A 25,011-nucleotide genomic window follows, 5' to 3' on the forward strand; every position below is an offset into this window, starting at 1 on the left:
TATAGTCCTTCAAATACTACTAAAATTTAATTTCTTTTAGGTAAATAGTTTACTGTAATTTTTTTGTAAACTAATCTAATTATAAATGTAAAAACCATTTTAAAATAATCCTATCGAATTTGAATGTGAGTGAGAAGCATTCCTAAAGCCGGTGGCTGAGCGGACAGAACATTGGACGCGTGATTCTGTGGTCCCGGGTTCAATCCCGGGCGCCGGCGAGAAATAATGGGCAGAGTTTCCTTCACCCTGATGTGCTTGTTACCTAGCAGTAAATAGGTACCTGGGAGTAAGTCAGCTGTCACGGGCTGCTTCCTCGGGGTGGAGGTCTGGTCGAGGACCGGGCCGCGGGGACACTAAGCCCCGAAATCATCTTAAGATAAAGCATCCAACACAATTCCATTCATCTTGACCCGTACTCCCCTTCCAACTGATTTGGACTGATTAGTACAGCAAGGATCTCGCTTCTTACAGACTCTATGCTCAATCCCCGATAGCCGGAATGGATGAACTCTGTTCCTTCGCTTCGTTCTCTTATCCCAGCTTGTTGTTCTTACATCCTTTCCAAGACACATAGTCACACTTGCTTAGCTCTCCTCATAATTTCCTCAGCTTACTTCGCCAGTCCATTAAAGATGTGGCTTTTCACGTATTGTTTACTTCCCACTTAGCTTTTCTACACATCTGACCATCAATTACCGTTTTTTTTTTTGTTTTGTTTTTTAGATATATACAAGAGTTGTTACATTCTTGTACAGCCACTAGTACGCGTAGCGTTTCGGGCAAGTCCTTAGAATACGATCCCCGCCGCGAAGAATCGTTGTTACAACCAAGTACACATTTTACTATTGCGTTAAAAAGAGGCTACAGGTAAGGATTTGCGCCCAATAAATCCTCCCCGGCCAGGATACGAACCTATGACAAAGCGTTCGCGGAACGCCTGGCGAGTGTCTTACCACTGCACCACGGAGACTGCACAATAATAAACATTAGAAGCCACAAGAGACTGCTAGAAAGATGGACCCTCTTCCTGAAGAGAAGAGGACTGACACCTGCTTTATGAAATCCTCGCTTTGATTTGTGTACCAGGTAGTCGACTAAAACACACAGTACCTTAAGTAATTCAATATTGAATATATATTACAAATAAAGAAGAATTGCATTTACTACTTTTAATATGTTAATAATGAGAAACGCATCCCCAGCGTTGCTACAGATAACTTAACAGAGAAGTGCAATTATTTCTTGCAACAACAAAGTTCTCTCTGAGAAGTGACTCATAAATAATTGTTATAATAGTCAAATTAATGAAATAAAAAATATCATATTAATTCTAATAATAATACTGTTCATAATAAAAATAAAAAAATTAAAGAAACAGCTTTATTATTCGTTATAACTAAAGTTATTCTAGATTAGTATATTTATAAAAAATATAAACTCGTAAGCAAATTCGTGGTAATAATAATAATATAGAAGTGGGTGAATATTGCGGGAGGCCGTAATGATATATTTACTAACCACAACTCCGTTTTGTATTTAAAAATTCATGGCGCCACAAACACTAAAGGTGAGTGGTCCTCTGATATAGATTACGCAGCGTATATGATGCACTTTACATGGTTGAGTGGGAAAAGAGGGGAGTAATACTCACCCGAATGATCTTCATTCAACAGTGAGAAAAGTGGCAATAATACTCACTCGTACGAACTTCATTCATCACTAAGTGGGAGAAGTGGCAGAAATACTTGTTTGTATGAACATCATTCATCACCAAGTGAGACCAGTCTTAGTAATACTTGTATGATTCTACACTACTGACTGGCAGTATATTTTATTGGCAAAATCGAGATAAATAGATCACGTATTTAACCATCCCATCTGCATCTGAACAAAACCTTTGCTTAGTTTAAAGTTTCAAATCGTGACCTTTACGCATTAAGCCAAATTTTGGCTTTTCTATTAACAAAGATAGGTATTGATATTGAGCCAAACAATGCAGTTGTATCTTCAAAGTACAGGAAAAACGAAAACAAATTGACTGTGCTCTGCATGGTTATTTCTCGTTCCTACATGCTTAATTCTCATTAATCATCTCCCGCCATGAGTGTCACTGGGATTAGCATTGAAAAAGGGGTGGTATCGTGAAGATAAAATCACAGTAATGTCACCATTCAACCTAAACTATCCTGGGCATTGATAGTTTAGGTGGAATGACCAGGTTTCTCTGCCTCCGGTTAGGTATAACAACTTATCAGATCGTCAGAGCAGTCTGCACAAGAAGCAACCAGCACCATTTTTATATATAATTTAATGCAAATTTGTAGAAATTCCAAAAGTAAAACTTTTAAATTTCCTCATAAACGGCCAACTTTATAAGGTATTTTTCCTATTGCATCAAACCAGGTGACCTTCAGATGGAAGTAATCAATAGTTTGAAATATTCACAGAAATAATATTCATGGAAAGCGAAGGTGTTTTAACTGTTGACAAGAGAGGATAAAAATTTTTAGTGAATATAAATAAAGCCGGAGTTAGCAGCTGGCATAAAGAGTTCCTCACAAGTGATATCCAAATCAAGGAGATTGCCAGGTAAAGCTGGAGACACTTATCAAAATTATGTAATTCTAAATAACGTTGATTAGGTTGGGTTTGGTTATGTTAGATTATGTTAGAATTGCATGGATATTCCTTCTTGCCTATGTAAAGAATGTTTTAAAATCCCTATGCAAGAAGTGGCCTGTTTTCTGAAGCCATACTCACCTGTAGAAGGGGAGAGTTTCCTTGTTCCTGTACCACAGCACCAGTAAGGGAGTGTCAACGTTCTTGACCCTGCAGGGAAGACGAGCCGTCCACGTAGCCAAGGTCTCCACGTCCTCCGGGGGAGCTGAGGGCACACCAAACAACCAGCTGTTACTCAAGAGCTTTTGTCTTCCTTAAATACTCGCCATAATTATATATACATAAATTGATATATATGTAGAAGGCAGGAACAAATCTGAAAGTTTAAAAAATTTGTTTCCATATCGACGCTTGGAAATATTCTTGCATCATCACCTAGAACTGATAAATGTAGAAAAAGTAAACATTTACAATAATAATAATAAAAATAGTAATAATAATAATGGGCTTTACGTTCTCGCATAGCTCATTAACTGATGAATATTCTGAATACGTATAATCCCATCTTCAGAAGTAATGATAGACCATATGAAGGTAATATATATAAGCAGGAATAAGAAACATTAATGAGGGAACGCGAATAAAAGAAAAAATGCAGATGGAATACTGATTATATAGAAACTCCTTAAATTATTACTGGCAAAATGGGTTTTGGCTGAGTCGATTTGTAATGCATTGAGAGGTCTCAGTCTCTCTCTCAGTCTCAGTCTCTCTCTCTCGCTCTCTCTGTCTCACACACACGCAGGTTTCTTCCCTTTCTTCAACCAGATGTCACTTTTCTTCCAAGATCAGAGGTTTCGGTGTCATTCCTGAGCCAAAATACTTGATTTTCTTGTTCAACTTTTCCAATTAGATCCGATCAGTGCTGCTTTAGCTACCACTCAAAGAGTGTGGTCCAGGAAGCTGTGATTAGATGTGGTGATTTAATTCTTAAGTGTTAGAGGCTATTTGAAATTAAAGAAGTTACAGAAACTGCTGCCATGACTTGCCCGTTCAAGGGAATGAGAGTGAAGTCCAATTTGTGCACTCCAGGAGAGAAACATTGAATTCTCTTTCTCTGTACTCTAGTTGATCTTTAAACGGCTTCACCCCAGTGTTTGCTCCATCATTCAACGATACAATTCACAGAGGACGAACATACTGTCTAGCCAATAATACATCTTGCTCATTGATTTCTTTCGGCCAAAACGAAGCAATTACCTTAATATGTAGAAAATACTTCGGTAATTAGCTCACTAAGAGCTCTAATGTTTCACACCAAACTATAGCTCTCACCCCAAAAAATCATGACCAAAATATTGAGGCATATGAACATAAGAAAATCTGATTCTGCGGAAAGCCTAATTTGCCCATTGGAATAGAACCGTATTTATGCTATTATGTTAAAAATGTACGTCTAACCTTAACATGAAGTATATCAACAATAGATGTTCTATTATTAATCAAGATTTATCTAAGATTTATCTTAGATTTAAGTGAGCAGAGGGATGGAAAACGTTGCTCAATCGCTTCTGTAGTGTCGGAGAACCAACCCAAAATCCTTGATTGTGTGTCGACGACTTTGCCATTGCGCCACAGGGCCATACGTTTGCACTCACCTAACTGTACTCACCTAATTGAACATGAAGAATTAAAACTTCGGCTTCGTGATCACTCCTCACAGTCAACTGCTGTATAGGTTCCTGATCCTATTGAGCTCACTCATATCTTCACTGAATCTGTGAATTGAGTCTGCCATCTCAACGTCCTAGTGCATTCCAACTACCCTGACTCTGAAAATAATTCTTCTTATGTCTCTCCTGCTGAGTTAAGTACTCAGTTTCCACCTGCGTGCCTTTGTGCGAGCATCACTCGTTTTAAATAGTCTGTCGTTACCTACCCTCTCAATTCCCCTGAGAATTTCGTATGTGGTAATCATGTCTTCCTTGTCTCTTCTGTCACCAGCCACGTGAGGGATAATTTACGCAACCTTTCCTCGTAACTCATACCTCACAGTTCTGGAGTTAGTCTGGTGGCATATCTTTGACCTCTCTCCAACTTAGTCTAGGTATGGACTCCCTGCTGGAGCTGCATACTCCACGGTTGTTATGACATATGTGGTAATCACATTACTAACTACCACTATTTTTTTGTTAACACACACACACCCAGGAAGCAGCCCTATATATTTCTAGGTAACAGGAGCATCGGGGTGAAAGAAACTGCCCATTTTTGTGTCCGCCACACCGGAAATAGAACCCCGGACCACAGGACTATTTATAAAGCGTGCTGTCCACTCAGCCACCAGCGCCCCAAGCCTGTGTGTGTGAGCGTGCAAGCGTGTACGTGTGCGTATGTGTGTGAGTGTTTATTTTCTTGAGAATTTAAACAAGAATTCGCAGAAAATGAAGTAGTCAGCCGCAGACACTCCGAGCAGATTACAAAGCCCAGGCCACAGGAAAATTGGATAATTCGCCTTGATCTAACCAGGACAACTTTAAGATAAACCTCCCTCAATATCTTAGACAAAAATATATTTCTAATTAAAACAAATAAAATCACACGGTTCACTCCTGGCTACTCAAGATGCTGCAGTGGGCGTTACTCTCTTGTTTAACGAAGACTCATTGGCAAGATATATCTTTGATTTTTCTCCTTTATACTTATTTAGGATAATTGCCTTGGATTCGTCAGACACAAGGACAGTGATGAATTGAAGCGTCTAGGAAAAATATGGGAAACTTTTGTTTTGTATAATTGTGTGCGCGCGTGTGTGTGTGTGTGTGTGTGTGTGTGTGTGTGTGTGTGTGTGTGTGTGTGTGTGTGTACTCACCTAATTGTGCTTGCGGGGGTTGAGCTTTGGCTCTTTGGTCCCGCCTCTCAACTGTCAATCAACTGGTGTATAGATTCCCTTGTGTGTGTGTGTGTGTGTGTGTGTGTGTGTGTGTGTGTGTGCTTATTATTCAGGTCTGCATGATGAAGAGGTTAGCTCTTGGTTACCGCCGTTCTAATCGTTGGTTGTTTAATATTCTGACTTCCTGTTTGTTTCTGCTTCGACCGAAAATCGAACCTCGGCTCGTTAACGTTACCCAAAAATGTTTCATTGCAAATGTAGAACAACAGTATTATCATATATAAAGCATTTTGTTTGTCTGTTAGAAAATGCAATATTTGCGAGACTTTCCCGTTAAATTTCTCCCACACAACAGACGCCAGTTTGGCTGTCTTCTCACAGACTCCTTCACTTCGTCTGTGTTCCAGCGGTCAGGCAACGTAGCACAAGATGCGTCCTGAATATTCATGTACATTCTCCCAGAACTAGCACCCCCCCCCCCCCGTGTCAGAACTGCAGGTCCAGTGGTTTTATATAAATATTAAATACATATCTGAAAGCCACTTACATATATATGCAAATTTTGGATTTTGCATATTTTGGAAGTCAGTATCTGCATGGAACCTCCACTGTGCATATTAGAAAGAGCTGTTGAAGTAAATAAAGGGTGGAAGGTCATCTAAAAGTTGCATGATCAAAGAATCGCTAAACTAGAAAAAAAATAATTAAAGTAAAATGAAAAGCCGTATGGGAAGCAAAATCAAATCGTAAAGTTTTCTTCCAGATGTATCAAACCAAGCTTAGGGTCAAAGACTGGAAAATTAAAAGCAGATGCATTATCTCGAGCATATACAAAATTTTTAAGTTAATTATTTTCGTCTATATTAGAAAAGAACTACTAATTGTTCCGAACTGAATCAAATTTCTAGAGGGAATGATTACAATTAATACATTTTAGGAATTTAAACTGAAGAAGTTTGAAAATTTGAAAATATCACTAAAATAAAGGCATGATAAGCCTCACAGTCTGAGAGAGTAGTTTTACAGGACATTAAAACTATTCAGAAAAGAACTTAATGAATAATTTGATTTTATACCAGAATAGTTTTATTATACCAGAATTGTGAAGGGTTGCAAATTTAGTCATATGTGTTTGAACATAAACCAATAGCTTCAAAGTCAATTTTTTTTATGTAATCATTAACGAGGTTTGTATCAGATTAAATGTCGAGATGTCAGAGATGAGAACAGTCTCTGATGAAGCCTCTCAGAGCTCTCTCCGGGGATCATAATTATTAATCACATACAAATAACTTGTATGCAAAAATTATCAGCAACTTTTGTGAATGTGTCTCATTATCTTTTTATTTTGTTTAGGTGTTTGTTTTCCATTTCCTAATTGTGAGAGAGGAGAGATCTTTGGGGAAGAAATATGAAGAGGAAAGGAAAGGGAAAAGCTGTAAAGAGATGGGGAATAGGCAAAGCGAGGTGAGAATAGGGTGTGGGGGGGGGGAAGTAGGGAAGCAAGGCAAGAGACTTGGGTGCCCAACTATCTTGGGTAAACAATATAAACAACAGCGTTGCTAGACTCGGCCTCTGGCATGGTATTTGTGGTTCGTCTTTTCAGAACAAGGTTTCAGAACGATGTTGGACAAACGCAACACACACAATAGGATGTGTTATTCCAACACGACACGTTCAGTGTCTCAGTTCCCGGGGGAGTTCATTCACTGATATTCCTCATTTCCAAAAAAAGTAAGATTAGGTACATTTCTACATTTCCTTTTCTTATATTTTGTCTTACTAATTTCCACTTCTAAAATATATATAAAAAGGCTCCAATGGAGTTGACAGCATTGATCACAATCACCATCAAGAATGTTAGAAATGCACCAAGAAGACAAAATAGAACTAAACATCATTTGTCTAAAATGGAATAATTGAAACAAAATTTCATATGCAGGAAATGTACTTAAATACAGAAATGAAGCTGGTTGGAATTAAAGTAAGTTTTTAATACACACTTCACGTGCTGTATGTCTCAAGCATCATAAACACAACGAGCTGCTTCGCTCCTCCAGGTGACACTGAATCACTTCTTTCTCCCCAATATATTACTAACTCGTTAACAATTATGGATCTATAAAATGTAATAGTTCTGGACCAATTACATTGCTCAGGATTTTAGTTACAATACTGAATTTGATTTATAGGAATCACGTAGTTGTAAACAGTAATATACTGGAATTAATCCAATTAACTATAATATTTCAATGAATTAAATTAATAAACACAGCATTAGAGTTCTAATAAATAAATTTTCTCTGTCATATTTTTGTTTTCTTGACAGTATACTTATTACAATGAACAGCATATAATTTATTAATATATCTACAAGGGTGAGTGTTACACACTGTGATGGAGAGTGAGACATGCTGTTATGTAGGGCGTGATATGCTGTGTGTCAATGCTGTTAGAGGATTGTGAGGCAAGATGAGGTATAATGTAAAACAGGATGAGGGATGTTAAGTGTGATCGTAAGTGAGGAAAGGGAAAGCTCAAGGGTGAGCTAGCGAGTATTCTAAAACGATGGAAACTTTGACGCAAAGTGTAGTAGGAGCAGTGTAATGCATAATGAGGGAAGGTGTAAGTTAAGGGAGGTACTGACGTAATGTGATGGAGCAATACTAGGTGGCCGAGCCACACAAGGAGAAGGATGGAGCTACGCCGTGAGGGGGGAGAGAGAAACGTACGATGAGCGATGGAGTAACACAGGGTTAGGAAAAGCAGTTGTAAGCTACCCCACTAAGCCATCCACACGGGAGAACATGTCTTCCTAAGGGTCGGATTTATGAGTGCACTCCATGGAACAGAAGTGTCGTCCGGCTTCATTACATCCACTGCTCTACATTTATGACATGTCTTGAACGTGATAGATACTGGTACCCACCTTATTCTTTAACAAATGTATATCGTGCAATTTACTCCTTCTATTTACAACTATTGTAAATGTGTGCGTGTATTCCTGTATGATTGTGGAATTAGGATTTTATATATCATAAAACGAAGAAGGGTGAGTATCAACACTCGCCACTATATATAGAACGCTTTAAAAAATACAATGCTCACACTGTAGAATAACAAAGGAATGTTCCCCATGTGCATTCGCTATGTTAGTTTCATTTATGATACTCCTCCTGCCGTTTTTCTCGTCCAGACAAGGGGGTGAAAGTGTTGTATGAAGTGTGTGGGATATTCAACCTCACGCTCTGAGTGCAACTTTAGTTCATATTTTTGTCTGGCAGTAAGGGCTGCCCAACCCCTCACATATTATGCAGCAGTTTACGTTATAATATTCATCATGGGCGAAGCAGTACATATCTGAGCAGTGTACCTGGGTGGAAACCTTCTGATTGGGATTTCGTGTTTCGCAATACCAAGCGGTGTGCAGGAGACGTTATCCTGACATTCTCCGTCAGGAGAATATTATCCCGACGGTCTTCAGGATAATATTTTGTCCACAACAGGACATGGGAGCTATGGCTAGTTGTGAGCTAGTGATTGTGGAATTGGGGCTTTATATGATTGGGAATTAGGCCTTTATATGATTTAGAAATAAGGCTTTTATTTGATTGTGGAATATGGCCTCTATATGATTGTGGAATATGAAAAATATATGATTGTGGAATGAGGCCTATATATGATTGTGCAATTAAAATCATATATGATTGTGAAACACCAAATGGTGCTTATAATGGAACAATTGGGACATAGGAGTAATTTGTAGCTCAGAATTGCCCTGTTGTGGCACTTGACAGGATAGGGCAATTGACAGATTTATTTGATCCATTAAGCTGTTACTCCAGAATAATCACAGGGACGCAATAGTGTATGTCATTGTGACGCTCATGGTCCATTAATGGATGTAGAAGTGTTCACAACAATGATGGAGACAATGAAGGTGACGGTGGTATTCAAGAGAGTGATAGTGACAATGAAAGTGATAGTTATGTTCACAGCACATTTATGAAGATAGCGTTAAGAACAGTATGGGTTACAGATCATGTACACGGCCTTCCTGCGGGGTCTTGGCTCTAGAGGAAACGCTAATTTAGTGTCTGGAGAGTTCAGTATGTGTTCGAATGGGCATTGACCGGGTTGGCATGATTTGTGATGAATAAACACGTCTAGTACTGGACTGATGTTGTATTTCACCCTGACGTATAAACATATGGATTCATACATTCATAGTTAAATAGTACATTTTCACATTGCATTTTTGCATTTAACAAATTGTAGAAATTAATAGCACACTGTAGAAATGAGTGGACTGTAATAACAGGTGAACTGAATATGAAAAATTATCACATTAAAATTTACAATATTATTAAAACATTATGTGTGGAATGCTTTTGGTAAACAAAGTGGTGAGATAACATGCGATGTGAGAAGCGAACAGCGTGTTTGTGTTGATTGGTCGACGCTGCCTTGTTTTGCAGCGGGATTTCATCCTGATCCCTACGCTGCGGTAACAGCAAACCATAAAGAGTATTTTGTTTGTCATTCGCATGTAGGGAGGATATTAGTTGGTCACATTTGTAGAGTTATAGCTGGGGATATGATAGTGTATTTCTAACAAAATTTGCACTACAAATTGTATTTATTCCTTGTATTCACAATCGACTTGAGAATGGTAAAGGACGGACCGAAACGTCGTCGTCCCTTCACTTTCTAGTGTGTGGTTTGGTCAACTTCATTCCTTGTGTTTATAACTTGCATGTCTTATAATTTAGGTGGTAGTAGGAAAGGTTTCAGAAGTACATAAGATGCTCAAGAACATAATCTCAAAATTAATTTGGCTAAGCATATCACAGTCTTCATAAGCGCAGTCTTCTCTAACGTCAGCTATTTTCATTTATGGTAATTTAGTTGCATATAAATTTATTTCAAAATCATGCAGCTCGCATCTCTCCAATTGTGATTAAAATCGAAAAGCTTATAATCACGTGCTTGCGATGCCTTTAGTAAGCAAACTTAGTGCAACATTTTGAATTAAACCCTTAAAAAATCATCATAACATGTGTTAAGCATATTCTTCGATATTTCACAATTTGTTACATAGCGATGTAGAGTATGGGAATAGTTCTGCTGATATAAATCTCCCCTCGTCAATCTTCTCAGGAAAAATGAACCTCTTCCCCTCTTCCATGGCCACTTTCCTGGTCTCTGTAGACAGGACACTGTGAGTTGAACATACTCAACCAGTCACTATTTTTAAATTTGGACAAACTGGATTTTTTTTAACCGTAACATAATGTAAAACCTAATCTCTCCTAGCAATCCTAAGCCTAATGCACGCTGTCGTAGGCTTTATATAGTACATAGATGCTATACTAAGGCAAGGAACTTTTAAATTTGGCTTTTAGCTTTATTTTGGTAGCTCTGTAAAATTAACTGTATAAAATGAAGTTAACTTGTGGCCCATCACTACATATCGATACTGTCGACAAAATAGTGCCTATAAGTACAACTCATCAGCGGAGGATGGGTTGGACCACCATATGTGATCAAAGAATACGTAATAGGTCTTTATTCTTCAAGCCTAAAATAAAAGTCTAAACAAAAGAGCTTCGCAGGTCCTTTCTCTGTTCATCTTCCAATTAGGGTAATACACAACTTCCTTTTGGTTGACAATTTTCCGCTGTCTTTAAGAGCATTTAGATAAATATATTTTGAATCGAATAATTGTTTGAGCCTACTAAACACTGATAAGCAGCTACGTCTTCTTATATACATATATATTATATTATATTATTTGTTATCTATAAAATGAAGAAAACAATAGGATTCATTTAAGACAGCAAATAGATGCAGGCAACAGTAATGATGAAGATGATCATTGTTAGGAGAAATAAACATCTGTATTAACGGTACATGTGATTCACAGAAATTGAAACCCACGTGGTAATAGTGGAGTTCATTACATGATGTAATGAAAACCATATAGATGGACTGATACACAACACAGTGATGGAGGAAGCAACAGTGACTGAGCCTAGTATTACTCAATGATAGAGAAAACAGCGATTGGCGAGTCCACTGCATAGTGATGGAAGCTGCAGTAGATATGGATGATAGATGACAGGGTGGTGAAGGAGTGCATGATAACTATGATAGACTAAACTCGTTCACACTCAAATTGACGTGGCCTCCGATACAGCTACCCCCGGGAGCCTCACTGCCATAGGCCGATAGCTTCATCTCACACTGACAGCAAAAGCGAATTTGTGTGAGTATGCTGGAGGATTATCTGCCTTAGTGTCCTTCCTGCTTTAGCCCTCTTATACTCGGCAGTTATTGCCTAGTGGCCGTGAAGATAGTGGGGGGCACATATGTGCTTTGAGGACGACCTGCAGGGGGGAGTTCAGAGGCTCAGGTTAATTAAAGCAGGTAGTGTGGAGACAAAGGTGTACAGGAAGTCAGCAGAGTTTGTTGGGTGCGGGGAAGCAAGTATATATAATATATATTATATATATATATATATATATATATATATATATATATATATATATATATTATATATATATATATATATATATATATATATATAGCTATACTTGATTTATATATATATATATATATATATATATATATATATATATATATATATATATATATATATTGACCAGACCACACAGTAGAAGTTGAAGGAACGACGACGTTTCAGTCCGTCCTGGACCATTCTCAAGTCGATTCGAGATCCTGGACGGACCGAAACGTCGTCGTCCCTTCAACTTCTAGTGTGTGGTCTGGTCAACATATTTTAGCCACGTTATTGTGACTCATCGCCTGTATATATATATATATATATATATATATATATATATATATATATATATATATATATATATATATATATATATATATATATATATATATATATATATATATATATATATTGCAAATCGAGCTAGAAGCAAGAAACCTAGGTAACGAATCTTCTCAATATTCCTTATATATTTCTTCACTGAAGGATGAAGATTAAAAATAAACTGTCCAAAGTTCATTTTTACTTATTATTTGGGTCTGATGCCTAGTGATGCATTTCGTAAGGTCTCACTTCATATTCTCAAAGACAGATTCTTGTGTGTTATCACTTGATTATATCACCCCTAATGGTGAGGTGGTAGGTGACATTGATGAATGACATACAAGGGGGTATTAATTGGGTCATATAATGGGGGTAGTAAATTAAGAGTGTAACATATTGGCAGCTTATGTCCTTCTGGTTGCTTCCGTTCCTGTTGCAGGGTCATTCGGTTCAGCTTCTCCAGTGCCCTGGGGTCTTGAAGTGGGTAGAGTGTAACTGTATATTAGCTGGGTATTGATTGCTGGTCTAGATTTCTTGATATGCAGCGCTTCACTGATGTCTTATCTTCCATTGTCATTGTATCTATCAAATAATTCTTGTTGTTGCTAGTCAAAATATCCGTGGTGATCGTCTCGTTGTGTTTGGCGATTATATGTTCCTTCATCGAGCCCTGTTGCTTGTGTATTGGTAATCGCCTAGAGAGAGAGACGCTGTTGGCTTGCCTATATACTGAGTTCGTTGGGGCTGACAATCCCCAAGGGGCACGATACCACCCCTGGGTTTGTCTACACTGTGTGGTTTGAGACACAGAAGGCCATACTACCCCTGGGCTTGTCTACAGTATGTGGTGTGAGACACAGAAGGCCATACTACCCCTGGGTGTGTCTACACTGTGTGGTGTGAGACACAGAAGGCCATACTACCCCTGGGCTTGTCTACACTGTGTGGTTTGAGACACAGAAGGCCATACTACCCCTGGGTTTGTCTACACTGTGTGGTTTGAGACACAGAAGGCCATACTACTCCTAGGCTTGTCTACACTGTGTGGTGTGAGACACAGAAGACCATACCACCCCTGGGTTTGGCTACAATGTGTGATGTGAGACACAGGAGTCCATACTACCCCTGGGCTTGGCTACACTGTGTGGTGTGAGACACAGAAGGCCATACTACCCCTTGGGTTTGGCTACACTGTGTGATGTGAGACACAGAAGGCCATACTACCCCTGGGTATGGCTACACTGTGTGGCGTGAAACACAGACGCCCATACTACCCCCTGGGCTTGTCTACAGTATGTGGTGTGAGACACAGAAGTCCATACCACCCCTGGGCTTGGCTACACTGTGTGGTGTGAGACACAGAAGTCCATACCACCCCTGGGCTTGGCTACACTGTGTGGTGTGAGACACAGAAGTCCATACCACCCCTGGGCTTGTCTACACTGTGTGGTGTGAGACACAGAAGGCGATACTACCCCTGGGCTTGTCTACACTGTGTGGTGTGAGACATAGAAGGCTATACTACCCCTGGGCTTGGCTACACAGTGTGGGAAGAAGCTCAGAAGGTAACTACCGCTTTGCCTGGCTGGATTGTGTGCTTAGGTGAACATGAGGACGCATTACTGTCAGATTTGTGTACACTGTGTGTCGACCGCACAATACCGCGAGGATTATGGTCTTTGCAGAGGCAAGCAAGTGTAATCGCTTAGTTAGGCCATGGTATTTAAGTGTTTAACTGCAGGTAAATTCTCGTGAATTCAAATCCTCTTTGTCCTCAGCCGCGTGGCCGAAAGCAAATATGTTATTTCCGACCTCGTTGCTTAGTATCCCTAAAATGTAATGAATTAAAAAATAAAATATTGCGCAGCCTTTTGATAAAATACACATCTGCATAATTTGTCTGGGTAAACACACTGAGTGATATATATCAACTTTATAAAAGTTGATATTCATATATGCTGTCAAAAATATATCACGGGTGATTCTAAAGTAGTGTCTCAGCTGTCATAACTTAATCAGGGGAAATAACCAAGATATATCACCTAAATTCAAAACAAAACAAAATATTTAGATATTCAACAAGAGATATTTGAATGAATATCCCAGAATATATCAAATAATAGGCTAATACTTCTACTTACACCTATTTAGTATTTAATAAATATTGAGATTTTATTTTAAATAATAATTATAAAATTACAATGATTTATGTGTTGATTATTTGCTCACCAGTCAAGGAACCGAAACTCCATTTACTAATGGAACCAGGTTTAAAATGTAAACATTGAGAATATTTACACATATTTACACCACAGCTCTCAGGGATTGCACATGGTTCAGGGATTCATACATTCTACATCCTCTAGTTTAGTGTAAAAAAAATCTCAGACGCCAGAAAAGTTTATATCATTAAATAATAATTATAAAGCTTTTAAATTATATTTACAACTTTACAGTGATGCATATATGTTCGTCCAATTTACAAAGCACCAATCAAACAGTAAATGAAGAATACAGTTTTGCTCAATAATCTCTGCCCTCAGTGGTGTCACTGTCGAGGACAGAGATTATTACTTATATCAACTATAGGTAATTATATATTACTTATATTTGTTCAAAATATACAAAAATTCTGGTTTAGCTTCAAATAATCAACCCATTCTCTAAATCAAAAGCAATAGTACAAGTTTTGACTTATGCCATCCATATCAAGTCAGCATTTCAATTATATTACCCTTGCATGATAAATGACAGGATGAATCTTTTATTTGGTGTAATAATAAGGTTTTCTTTATCCGATAAAAAAAAATTATTTTATTTTACAGCTTATTAAGAGTTTGACTTAGAAACGGTTAGGTAAAGGATTATGGCCACGTTAATTGAGGACGTGTTTATAGTACAGGCTTGGAGTGTTTAAAGTACAGGCTTGGAGTGTTTAAAGTACAGGCTTGGAGTGTTTGCAGTACAGGTTTGGAGTGTTTACAGTACAGGCTTGGAGTGTTTACAGTACAGGCTTGGAGTGTTTACAGTACAGGTTTGGAGTGTTTACAGTACAGGTTTGGAGTGTTTACAGTACAGGCTTGAAGTGTTTACAGGCTGGAAGTGTTTACAGTACAGGCTGGAAGTGTTTACAGTACAGGCTGGAAGTGTTTACAGTACAGGCTTGGAGTGTTTACAGTACAGGCTTGGAGTGTTTACAGTACAGGCTTGGAGTGTTTACAGCACAGGCTGGACGTGAGTGAATCACGTTTCGAGTCAGACTGATATGCTTGCATATTTCTTTACGATAATATCGTGTGTTTGGACTGAAGTAAATAAATGTGACATATCTGCATGATACGTTTACAGTCATCTTAGATTATCTAATTTCTGATTGACGAGAGGATTGGAGTGGTTTGAATGGGAAGAGCCAACCTCCAAACCATGGCAAACTTTTACCATATGTAACCGAATCAATTTTAATCATAATTTATTTATCCGATTCCTATTCTGATCTATATTAACCGTGCCAAACCTAATCAATTCCAACCTAACCCAGAATTCTTCAAGAAGTTAATAACGTAAGGTAATTAAGAGGAGAAGTTGCTTACTTAGTATTACCATATAACACTTGGAAGAGGATATAAGGAGAAGAGACTGGGGAATAAAGACGGAGTGAAATAACGGCGCCCCACATACTTCGGCCATCGGGAATTGAACGAAGGCCTTGCAGGAATCAATATCGTTGCTCAACCGACCAGTCCGTATTGTTGGGAAATTTCTCAGCAAATTCTGATATATCCGAACCTAATCTGTCCTAACCAGCCTCCCACTTCCATTAAACAATCCAAACCTAATCTAATCTGTCCTAACTAACTTTAACTTCACGTAATATAATGCATTAGCAAAAAGAGAAAATTGTTTGGCTCACCGCTTGATCGACGGCAAAGTTGTGGACATATTCTTCAGTATTTGAATACTATTCTTGTGTTTGTCGTTAGGACTGAACAACGCTATTTATATATCTTACTCCCATTACTTTTCCTGCCATTCCCTGTCTTTCTCTATCTCATACACACTTTCTTTCTCTCTGTCTCTCTGTTTCGGTCTTTGTTTCTCTTTCTCTTTCTCTGTCTCTTTCTTTCTGTCTGCCTCTCTGCCTCCCCCTTTCTTTCTCTTTCTCTCTCTCTCTCTCTCTCTCTCTCTCTCTCTCTCTCTCTCTCTCTCTCTCTCTCTCTCTCTCTCTCTCTCTCTCTCTCTCTCTCTCTCTCACTATATATCTCATTTTCAATCACTTCAGCCTTACCAAGTGTATCGACTGAAGGGTACAGAATACACCACAACTTGGGGGAAATGTCACCGTGACATTTAAAGGCCAGCGGCCGTCCGATAACGGTAAGCACGCTGCTCGGCCACGAAATTTCATTCGATTGAAGTTATAATTATATTTCTTGAAAATTAATTTCCGTCATTTTTAACCAGGATGCTCCATATCTAGGAAATTGTTTAGACACGCGTTGATAATACATGACAGACACATGTAGAAGGTCAGATGTAATTAGTGGCACTAAGGTCATGAGTGGGTTTGGGTGCGTGATTGTGTGTTTGTGTGTTTCAGAGTGCGTTTGTGTGTGTGTGCGTGTTTACAGGGTCGAGTAATAGCTCTGTAGCTCCGCATCTCAATTTCTGGTCAGTTAATGCAATGACATTCATTCCTCCCGACTCTCGTCGTATTCCCTTTGAAAGCTCCCCATTCCATTTCCTCGTGACTTCTATACTGCAAAGGTTCATCTGATGGCTGTGCAGCTCATCCGTGTCTCCATCTTCCACCTGTGCTCTCACTGCCTTCCCTCATTTGTAATACCACCTTTCTCTTTTCCTTGTTAATTTCTTCTAATATCTTTGACATTGCTTTTCTTCCAAAGTGGGGAATAAGCTCTTGCACAGCATTTAACTACAGATGAATTCCCCTAACTAGTTGTATTTAGTTGTGTATCTCTGTTCCTTCTGATTATTGCTTCTTACACTGGGAAGAAATCCCTGAAGGTTCTACAAATTTAAGAGTTCCTTTTAATGTGTCTGGAAGATGCCACTGATAGGGCCTGTAATATCATTTGGATTTTTCTCTAAAATGCACTAATTACATGGTATTTGACAAATGTAAACGAAGACAGCTATCTGGTCTACCACTGTTGATATGTATGTAGCTCTCCCTGCATTTTATACTTCTCCACGCCAGTTTTAGAACATCAGCAAATTAACATCAACAAACCAACTATAACAAATTAGGTTATAGTTGGCAATATTTTTACTGTTAAGTGAAAATTGAGGATAGAATGGGTCCCAATACCGATCCCTCGAGGAACCTAACTTTTAGCGTCCCTCCACTACAAGATCTATTCTCTCGCTGTAACTCTTTTTTTTCCTGAGAGATCTATTCACCCATTCCAGCGCTTTTCCAACTATGAATGACTTGCTTTCAGGATTGAAAAAGGAACTTTCATGCAAAAGTCCAAAGCTTAGTGACGATCAAGGAAAACACATTTAGCCTCTCACCTCTCTCACCTATTTTGTTTTATTTTAATTCAACCAATTTCTGTAATAGAATTGTTAGACATTACTGAATTGTTAGAATGTTTTAACTGAATCGATGTTCGCACTTCGAGAAATCGTTCACCATTGATAGATGTTCCACTACACATTTCCCTACAAGGCTCTCTAACACTATTCCTCTCCCCTCTCTAACACTATATATATATATATATATATATATATATATATATATATATATATATATATATATATATATATATATATATATATATATATATATATATATATGAGACAGTGTCAGACCACGGAGGAAAATGAAACAGGAATTTCCTTAAGTACTTTCGTATATTAAATACATCTTCAGAAGGAATCTTATTCCTCCTGAGGTCATTCCTTCTGAAGATGTATTTAATATACGAAAGTACTTAAGGAAATTCCTGTTTCATTTTCCTCCGTGGTCTGACACTGTCATATTCTTAATCACGTGTTTATTTTCGTGATATATACACATATATATATATATATATATATATATATATATATATATATATATATATATATATATATATTTATATATATATATATATATATATATATATATATATATATAAAGTATATGTACGAGTATAAGTAACATGAATAATTGTGCATCTAGCGTCAAAAGATTGATATTTCCTTAACTAAACGAACTTGGGGTTTCAGTTCCTGAACCGATTATGTGCCTCTGTAACCCTTTACACCACCGCCCACGGGATGGGTATGAGGTGCATAATAAAGAAAGAAGCTAGAGAGGCTCCTGTCTCTCTCCCTTCCTGGATACATAGACTATACTAGCAATCTCCCATACTACTGCCTGTCAGCTTGATTATCAAATTTAGAGTACAGCGTAGGTGATCCGTTCCTTAATGTTTGACAGTTACTTCCGGAATTTTTCTTTCAACCGTTAATTATCTTCTCATGATGCTAAACGTTAGTTTTAATCCGTCGTTTGCTAAGGAAGCCATGGATAGTTTACATTTTCTTCTCTCTCTCTCTCTCTCTCTCTCTCTCTCTCTCTCTCTCTCTCTCTCTCTCTCTCTCTCTCTCTCTCTCTCTTCCTCTTCTTACAATCACATTATCATTCCTCTCCCTCTCTTACAGGTGTTGTGGTGTCTCTCCCTCTCTTATAAGTGTTGTGGTGTCTCTCCCTCTCTTATAAGTGTTGTGGTGTCTCTCCCTCTCTTATAAGTGTTGTGGTGTCTCTCCCTCTCTTATATGTGTCCCCCTCTAACACACACATTGCCGTGGCTCAACTCTTGCACATGGAGCATCACCTTATGCTGCTCTCTGTAACTCCCACACCTGCAGCATCACCTTATGCTGCTCTCTGTAACTCACACACCTGTAGCATCTCCCAAGAGGCCCTCCAGAATCACTCATGCTTCATCCTAATCCTCATACGATACATTTAATCCCTCCCCCCTGCTACCTACACGATGATGTCGGTCGCTTTGATCCTGAGGTCAAGACGGTAAGTAGGAATATTACCGCGTAGCATCTTCCACAAGCCCCGACTTACTCATCCACTAATCTGCTTACCCAATTACTCACCAACTTTTCCAATCGATAATTGATGCACTCAGTAACACACCATTATCTTCATCACCAGGACACTTAGTAATTTAATCACTGGCTCACCCAACTGATCACTATGTTACTCATCATCAACTCACTCACCAAATCACATAAGGATACATAGGCTCATTTACCATCGAACACTCTGATGCTGTTTCTCAGTCTTCAGCTCACTTTCCAACAAACTCACTTATTCACCAACTTATTTAGTCACCCACTCGCTCACTGACCAACCAACTCACTCATTTATGCAACTATTCATTCACTCTTTCAACTACTTACTCAATCACCCATCATCTCATCAACTTAAGCACCCTGTTCATTCACTTACCCAACTAATCAATACCTGACGCTCTCACTCACTCTCCCAACCAATCCCTCATCCATCAAATGCCTCACTCATCCACCCAGTCACACACTGATCCACACAATCATTCATTCACTTCTCTAAACAGAGACGTACCCACCCATCATGAGGTGGTTCTGATAATCAATGTCCCCACGGCTTAGTCTTTGATCCCGTCTCGTTTGGAGATCTGATCAACCATACTATTAGACACCGCTGCAAGCAATCTGACATTTAGGCTACACTCTGGTTGATCAAGTAACCTATGGATGTTTGTATCATATCCCCCCCCCCCCTTGAACACAGACAGTGGTTGGTCTGCTGTGGCTCTTATGTTTAGATGGAGGGTGATGAAAAGTCTTGTGCCTTTGTGTTTATAAAATTATTCCGTAGCGCAACCTGTACTTTCAACCCACTTATACTTATGCATACACTTATACATTCTAAAATGGTTATTTTGCACTATTTTCATTCCTGCTATTCTCATAAGGAGTTATTTTCTTGAGCGGATTTGGAATCAGTCCCTCTAATATTTTCCAGGTTTAAATTGTTATATATTTTTCTCGCCTGAGTTCCTAGTAATAACGTTCAGGAGATTATAAGTGGTGCAAATATAATTAGATTATTTGTTGTGTAGAATCGAGTAGTGAAAGTGCACTGAATAGTCTCGTCATTGTTGTGGCATATCTTGTTATCCAGCCTGTTATTGTTACATCACTTGTGACAGCTTCTTAATTGTGTTCTTCAACATTACGGTTGTACAGCACCATTATTCCCTTACTTTTCCAAGGGACTTAAACATCTTGATGTTTTATATGGTCCAGTGTAAAACCGGATTTGCATCAGATTGAAAGTTAGCAGTGGTTTCTACTATTCCTATCGTCAAAAATACCCAAGTGTCATCTGCAAAGGAGGATAAGGATATATTTACTCATTCACTCAAGCACTAACACATTCACTCACCAACCCACTCACTCATTCACCATCTCATTCGCCCGTTACACCCGCCACTCATTCGGCTATTCACACATCTTCTCACTCTCTCACCCAATTGTTCACTAACTTTGTAACACTCTCACCCAATTGTTCACTAACTTTGTAACACTCTCACCCAATTGTTCACTAGCTTTGTAACACTCTCACCCAATTGTTCACTAGCTTTGTAACACTCTCACCCAATTGTTCACTAGCTTTGTAACACTCTCACCCAATTGTTCACTAAATTTGTAACACTCTCACCCAATTGTTCACTAACTTTGTAACACTCTCACCCAATTGTTCACTAGCTTTGTAACACTCTCACCCAATCAATCAATCACGCGGTGGTATGATACAAACATCATTGTCACTCATCCTCTTGAGCCACTCACCCGCTGTATTGACCTAATACCTTAGTGTTTTTTCCTGATAATTTCTCTACCTTACCTCACCTGCACGTAAACTGAAGGACGAGAAGAAAATATTTCATTTATATTTATATATTTCAATTTACGTAACGAGGTTGATGGAAGCTATAACTGAATATAATTATTAACTGTTTTGGTCGTTTATATCTATTAACTATTTTGATTATATCTATATCTATGTAGTACAATGTGTATCTATTTGTTTTTCCGAGGCTAGAGGTATCATAGGGGTATTGGGGGTCGGTTCCATAGCCTCCCTTAAAGGCATGTCGGCTCCTATATCGCTTTACAAAGTTGGAGGAAATGAAATGTGCATCTTCAGTTCCGTAGAGTTTTGACTTATAAACTAAATTTGTATTAGTTTATTGAGATTTTGACTTGCAAATCATATTTTTAGATGACAAGCATTCTCGTTGCAATGTTTTGGTTGCATTGAAAGGGAAAATATTGTGAGTGTGGGGGACGAGATGGGAAGGGTTTTAAGATGGAAGAGTGGGAGGGTGTCCGCCCTGGGAGAGAGGGGAAGGTGCGTGTCCTGGAAGAGAGAGGGAGGGTATGTTTGTGGGAGAGAAAATACACAATGAACGCAATAAAGCAGGATCTCAGAGATCTCTAACCGGTATCCATTTGAGACTTTAGACCCTTCCTGGGTTGTTACTAAGTGACGGAGGAAGTATTATTATTATTATTATTATTTTAAGATGAAATAGACATGCTGATATTGGTCGTGACATTCTCTTTATAAAATGTGCCAACATGATTATATTTTTAATTTGTCTGTGTTCGGATTACTGTGCAGATTATAATTAATGCTGTGATGACATTGGTACTATTGGAATAACTATTCCAGAAAAAAGATATTTGTTTTATTGCGGCTTTGTCGTTTTGATTTTTATACATGTTTTTAAGGGAGTAATTACTGATATGCATTGTGTGTACAACCATTTTCACAAGTGTAAGTTCTTACATTATATTGGTATATCAAGGTATTAGAAGTTAATGTTTGGATCATCTGCGGAGTTTACAGTGATGCTAGTCTAGTGATACGTATATATATTATAACCTAGTTACCCTTCACAAAGGTCAGGGGGGAAAACAGTTTAAGTTAGGTTAGGATATTGATATAAAAACTATGTTCGAAATTTGCTACCTACCCCTCGGTCCTACCAGTATGAATGTCATATTCAAAGCTGCATAACCAGTCTCTACATAATATACAGTGGGCTATCTAGGAACAACCTCTTTACTAGTTTATTTGACTTGATAATCATAATATTAAGAATCATCTCGTGCCTGTGAGAGAGTAAGTTTGCATTTAATTATTAAAGTTTGCAGAGTTTCCTATGTTGATGTCCAGCTGGAGCAGTCAACGATTTTTGCTTCAAGATAATTTATGACAGAAACTGGTTACTTTACTTGCGTTGGCTTCTTAGGATCAGTTAGACGGGTAATATTTTTTTCTTCAGCAATTTCAGGTCAAAGAGATATAGAAACGTGAGACCACCCACTCAAACACCGACTCAGTTACTTACTCACCCACATATTCACTCACCTTGTCACTCACACACCCAGCCGCTGTCTCATTCAACTCATCCGTCAACTCGTTTACTCATCTACCCACTACTTCACTCGTGTGCTCACTCACTATACACTCTCTTGTTCATCCTCTCCCTTAATTTAATCAATCACCTAACATCCTACTCGCTCCGTCAGCCAAACACACTCACACTCCGCCCATCACAAAACAATTCACTTCATATCTGTTCTCTCGTCCACTTATAATTATTACATTCTCTAACTCACCCATTCACTCAATCCCTAACACACCCACCCATACAGTCAAACTAACCCACCCACTGACCCACTCTCATACCCGCGCACTCACCCACCCACCCCCTTGCCTATCAACTCACTCACTTTGATATTCAATCATCCATCAAAGAGACTCACTCATCCACCCTCTCACCCACTTCTGGTACCTGACAGGTAAGCACAATAATACAACTGTCTTCAACTTTTAGTCCAAAAATTGTAATAAAGGATCAACAATAATCATAAATTAGTTCTTGTGCTTGGACTGACTCCGTTGTCCTCTCTCCCTAAAATCCTCGTCGACAGATGTAAAGAGAAGGAATGAGAGACGAGATGGTGAGGAGAAAGAGAAGAGAGAGAGAGAGAGATAGAGAGAGAAGCGAGAAGACAGAGGGAAGGAAGCTGCCCCAGAGACAATGCTAGTGATCCAGGTATCGACCCCGTACGCTGAGGTGACTTCAAGAGCCATCCACACAAGTGCGGGGATGACGGACTGTTCCTTAAAAATCGTTAATCTTACAAAAAGAACAAAGGACGTAAAAGGGCTTCTACGAGGGCATATCGCAGAAAAATTTGGGTACCTGCCAGGTTGATGAGGGGGTCATTTATTTAGGTACTTACGCCTCACTTACATTATCGACTGCCTCCGGACGAGGTCACTGGCCCCATCCCTAGCTAGAGGACTTTTAGCTCAGGTTTAAGGATAAAAGTTTTCAAGCTTCGAAGAATATAAAAAGGAAGAAGACACTTTTGGCAATTTTGAGAGGCCCTCCTGTCTCACTCGTCTATGTAATAAACCCTGGAATCCCAAGGAATTACGATGCATGAAATATATGGTGGTTGACGTGAAGATTAAACCTAACAGACGTGCTGATGCACAACGTCACAAGATCTAATGGCAAGGGTTACACCAAGAGCAACCTTGGGTTATTATAAGGGTGTTACACCAGTAGCGGATGTGGCTGTGGGCAAGGTTGAGTGTCATACCAGGAACAGCCTTGTTTCAGGGCAAGGTTGGGTGTCATACCAGGAACAGTCTTGTTTCAGGGCAAGGTTGGGTGTCATACCAGGATCAGCCTTGGTTCAGGGCAAGGATCAGTGTCACCTCAGGGGCAGTCTGGGTCTGGATCAAGAGTATCACAACATGTTAATGATTCCCGTGTTAATGTATGTGGGTTCGCCGGATCAATTCAAACGTCAAATATATACAAATGTGAGTGATTATGATTTGATAAAAAAAATAGGAGCTGTCTCGCAATAGCCAATATATCTGATAATGCCTCCTCAAATCATAAATTATTAAGATTTAGGATTGATAATAAATGTTCAAGTTTGAAGTTCAAGGTTCACTTTGTTTAGTGGTATAACTAGCACTTACACTTTGAAACTTTCCCTACATTATGTAGGAATATAATATTATTGAAAAACTCAGATGTTGATGTTTAACATATGAAACCTTAAATTAACATAACTACCCTTATGTGTTTAATATAAACTATCTATAAACATAAAGATACCGTCTTCACAATACAGTAAATACAATGCCTATCATTTATAGATATCATTTATAGATTTGGAGTTTATGCAATCTATGAAGATGTGCTTCTTGAAACGCCATTGCGGATAAGTGCTACTGAATGCATAATGGATTCTTCAATAATTCATTGATTATGGCGACGATGTCCCAGTACAGAGCAGACTCAGCCAATGATGACAATGCTATGGCTATCACCTGATTAAAGTGTGTTGTGTTGATCTACAGAGACAGGGTGGAGGGTTCTCTCTGCAGGCGATAAGTCACAATAACGTGGCTGAAGAATGTTGACCAGACCACACACTAGAAGGTAAAGAGACGACGACGTTTCGGTCCGTCCTGGACCATTCTCAAGTCGATTGTGGTCCAGAACGGACCGAAACGTCGTCGTCCCTTCACGAAATA

At 38.7% G+C, this 25,011-nt stretch overlaps 1 protein-coding gene across 1 annotated transcript in view; it reads right to left on the bottom strand.

Moving 5' to 3' along the window:
* LOC123751295 (hemicentin-2) overlaps window positions 1-25,011 on the bottom strand; it is a 135,881-nt gene that overhangs the window by 75,223 nt on the left and 35,647 nt on the right. Inside the window, exon 2 of the mRNA XM_045733404.2 lies at window positions 2,761-2,884. Within this exon, the coding sequence (XP_045589360.2) occupies window positions 2,761-2,884 (124 nt within the window). The remainder of the gene's footprint in view (window positions 1-2,760; window positions 2,885-25,011) is intronic.

The sequence above is a fragment of the Procambarus clarkii genome, chromosome 4 (genome assembly GCF_040958095.1).
Source record: "Procambarus clarkii isolate CNS0578487 chromosome 4, FALCON_Pclarkii_2.0, whole genome shotgun sequence".
In the NCBI taxonomy this organism is placed as follows: domain Eukaryota; kingdom Metazoa; phylum Arthropoda; class Malacostraca; order Decapoda; family Cambaridae; genus Procambarus; species Procambarus clarkii.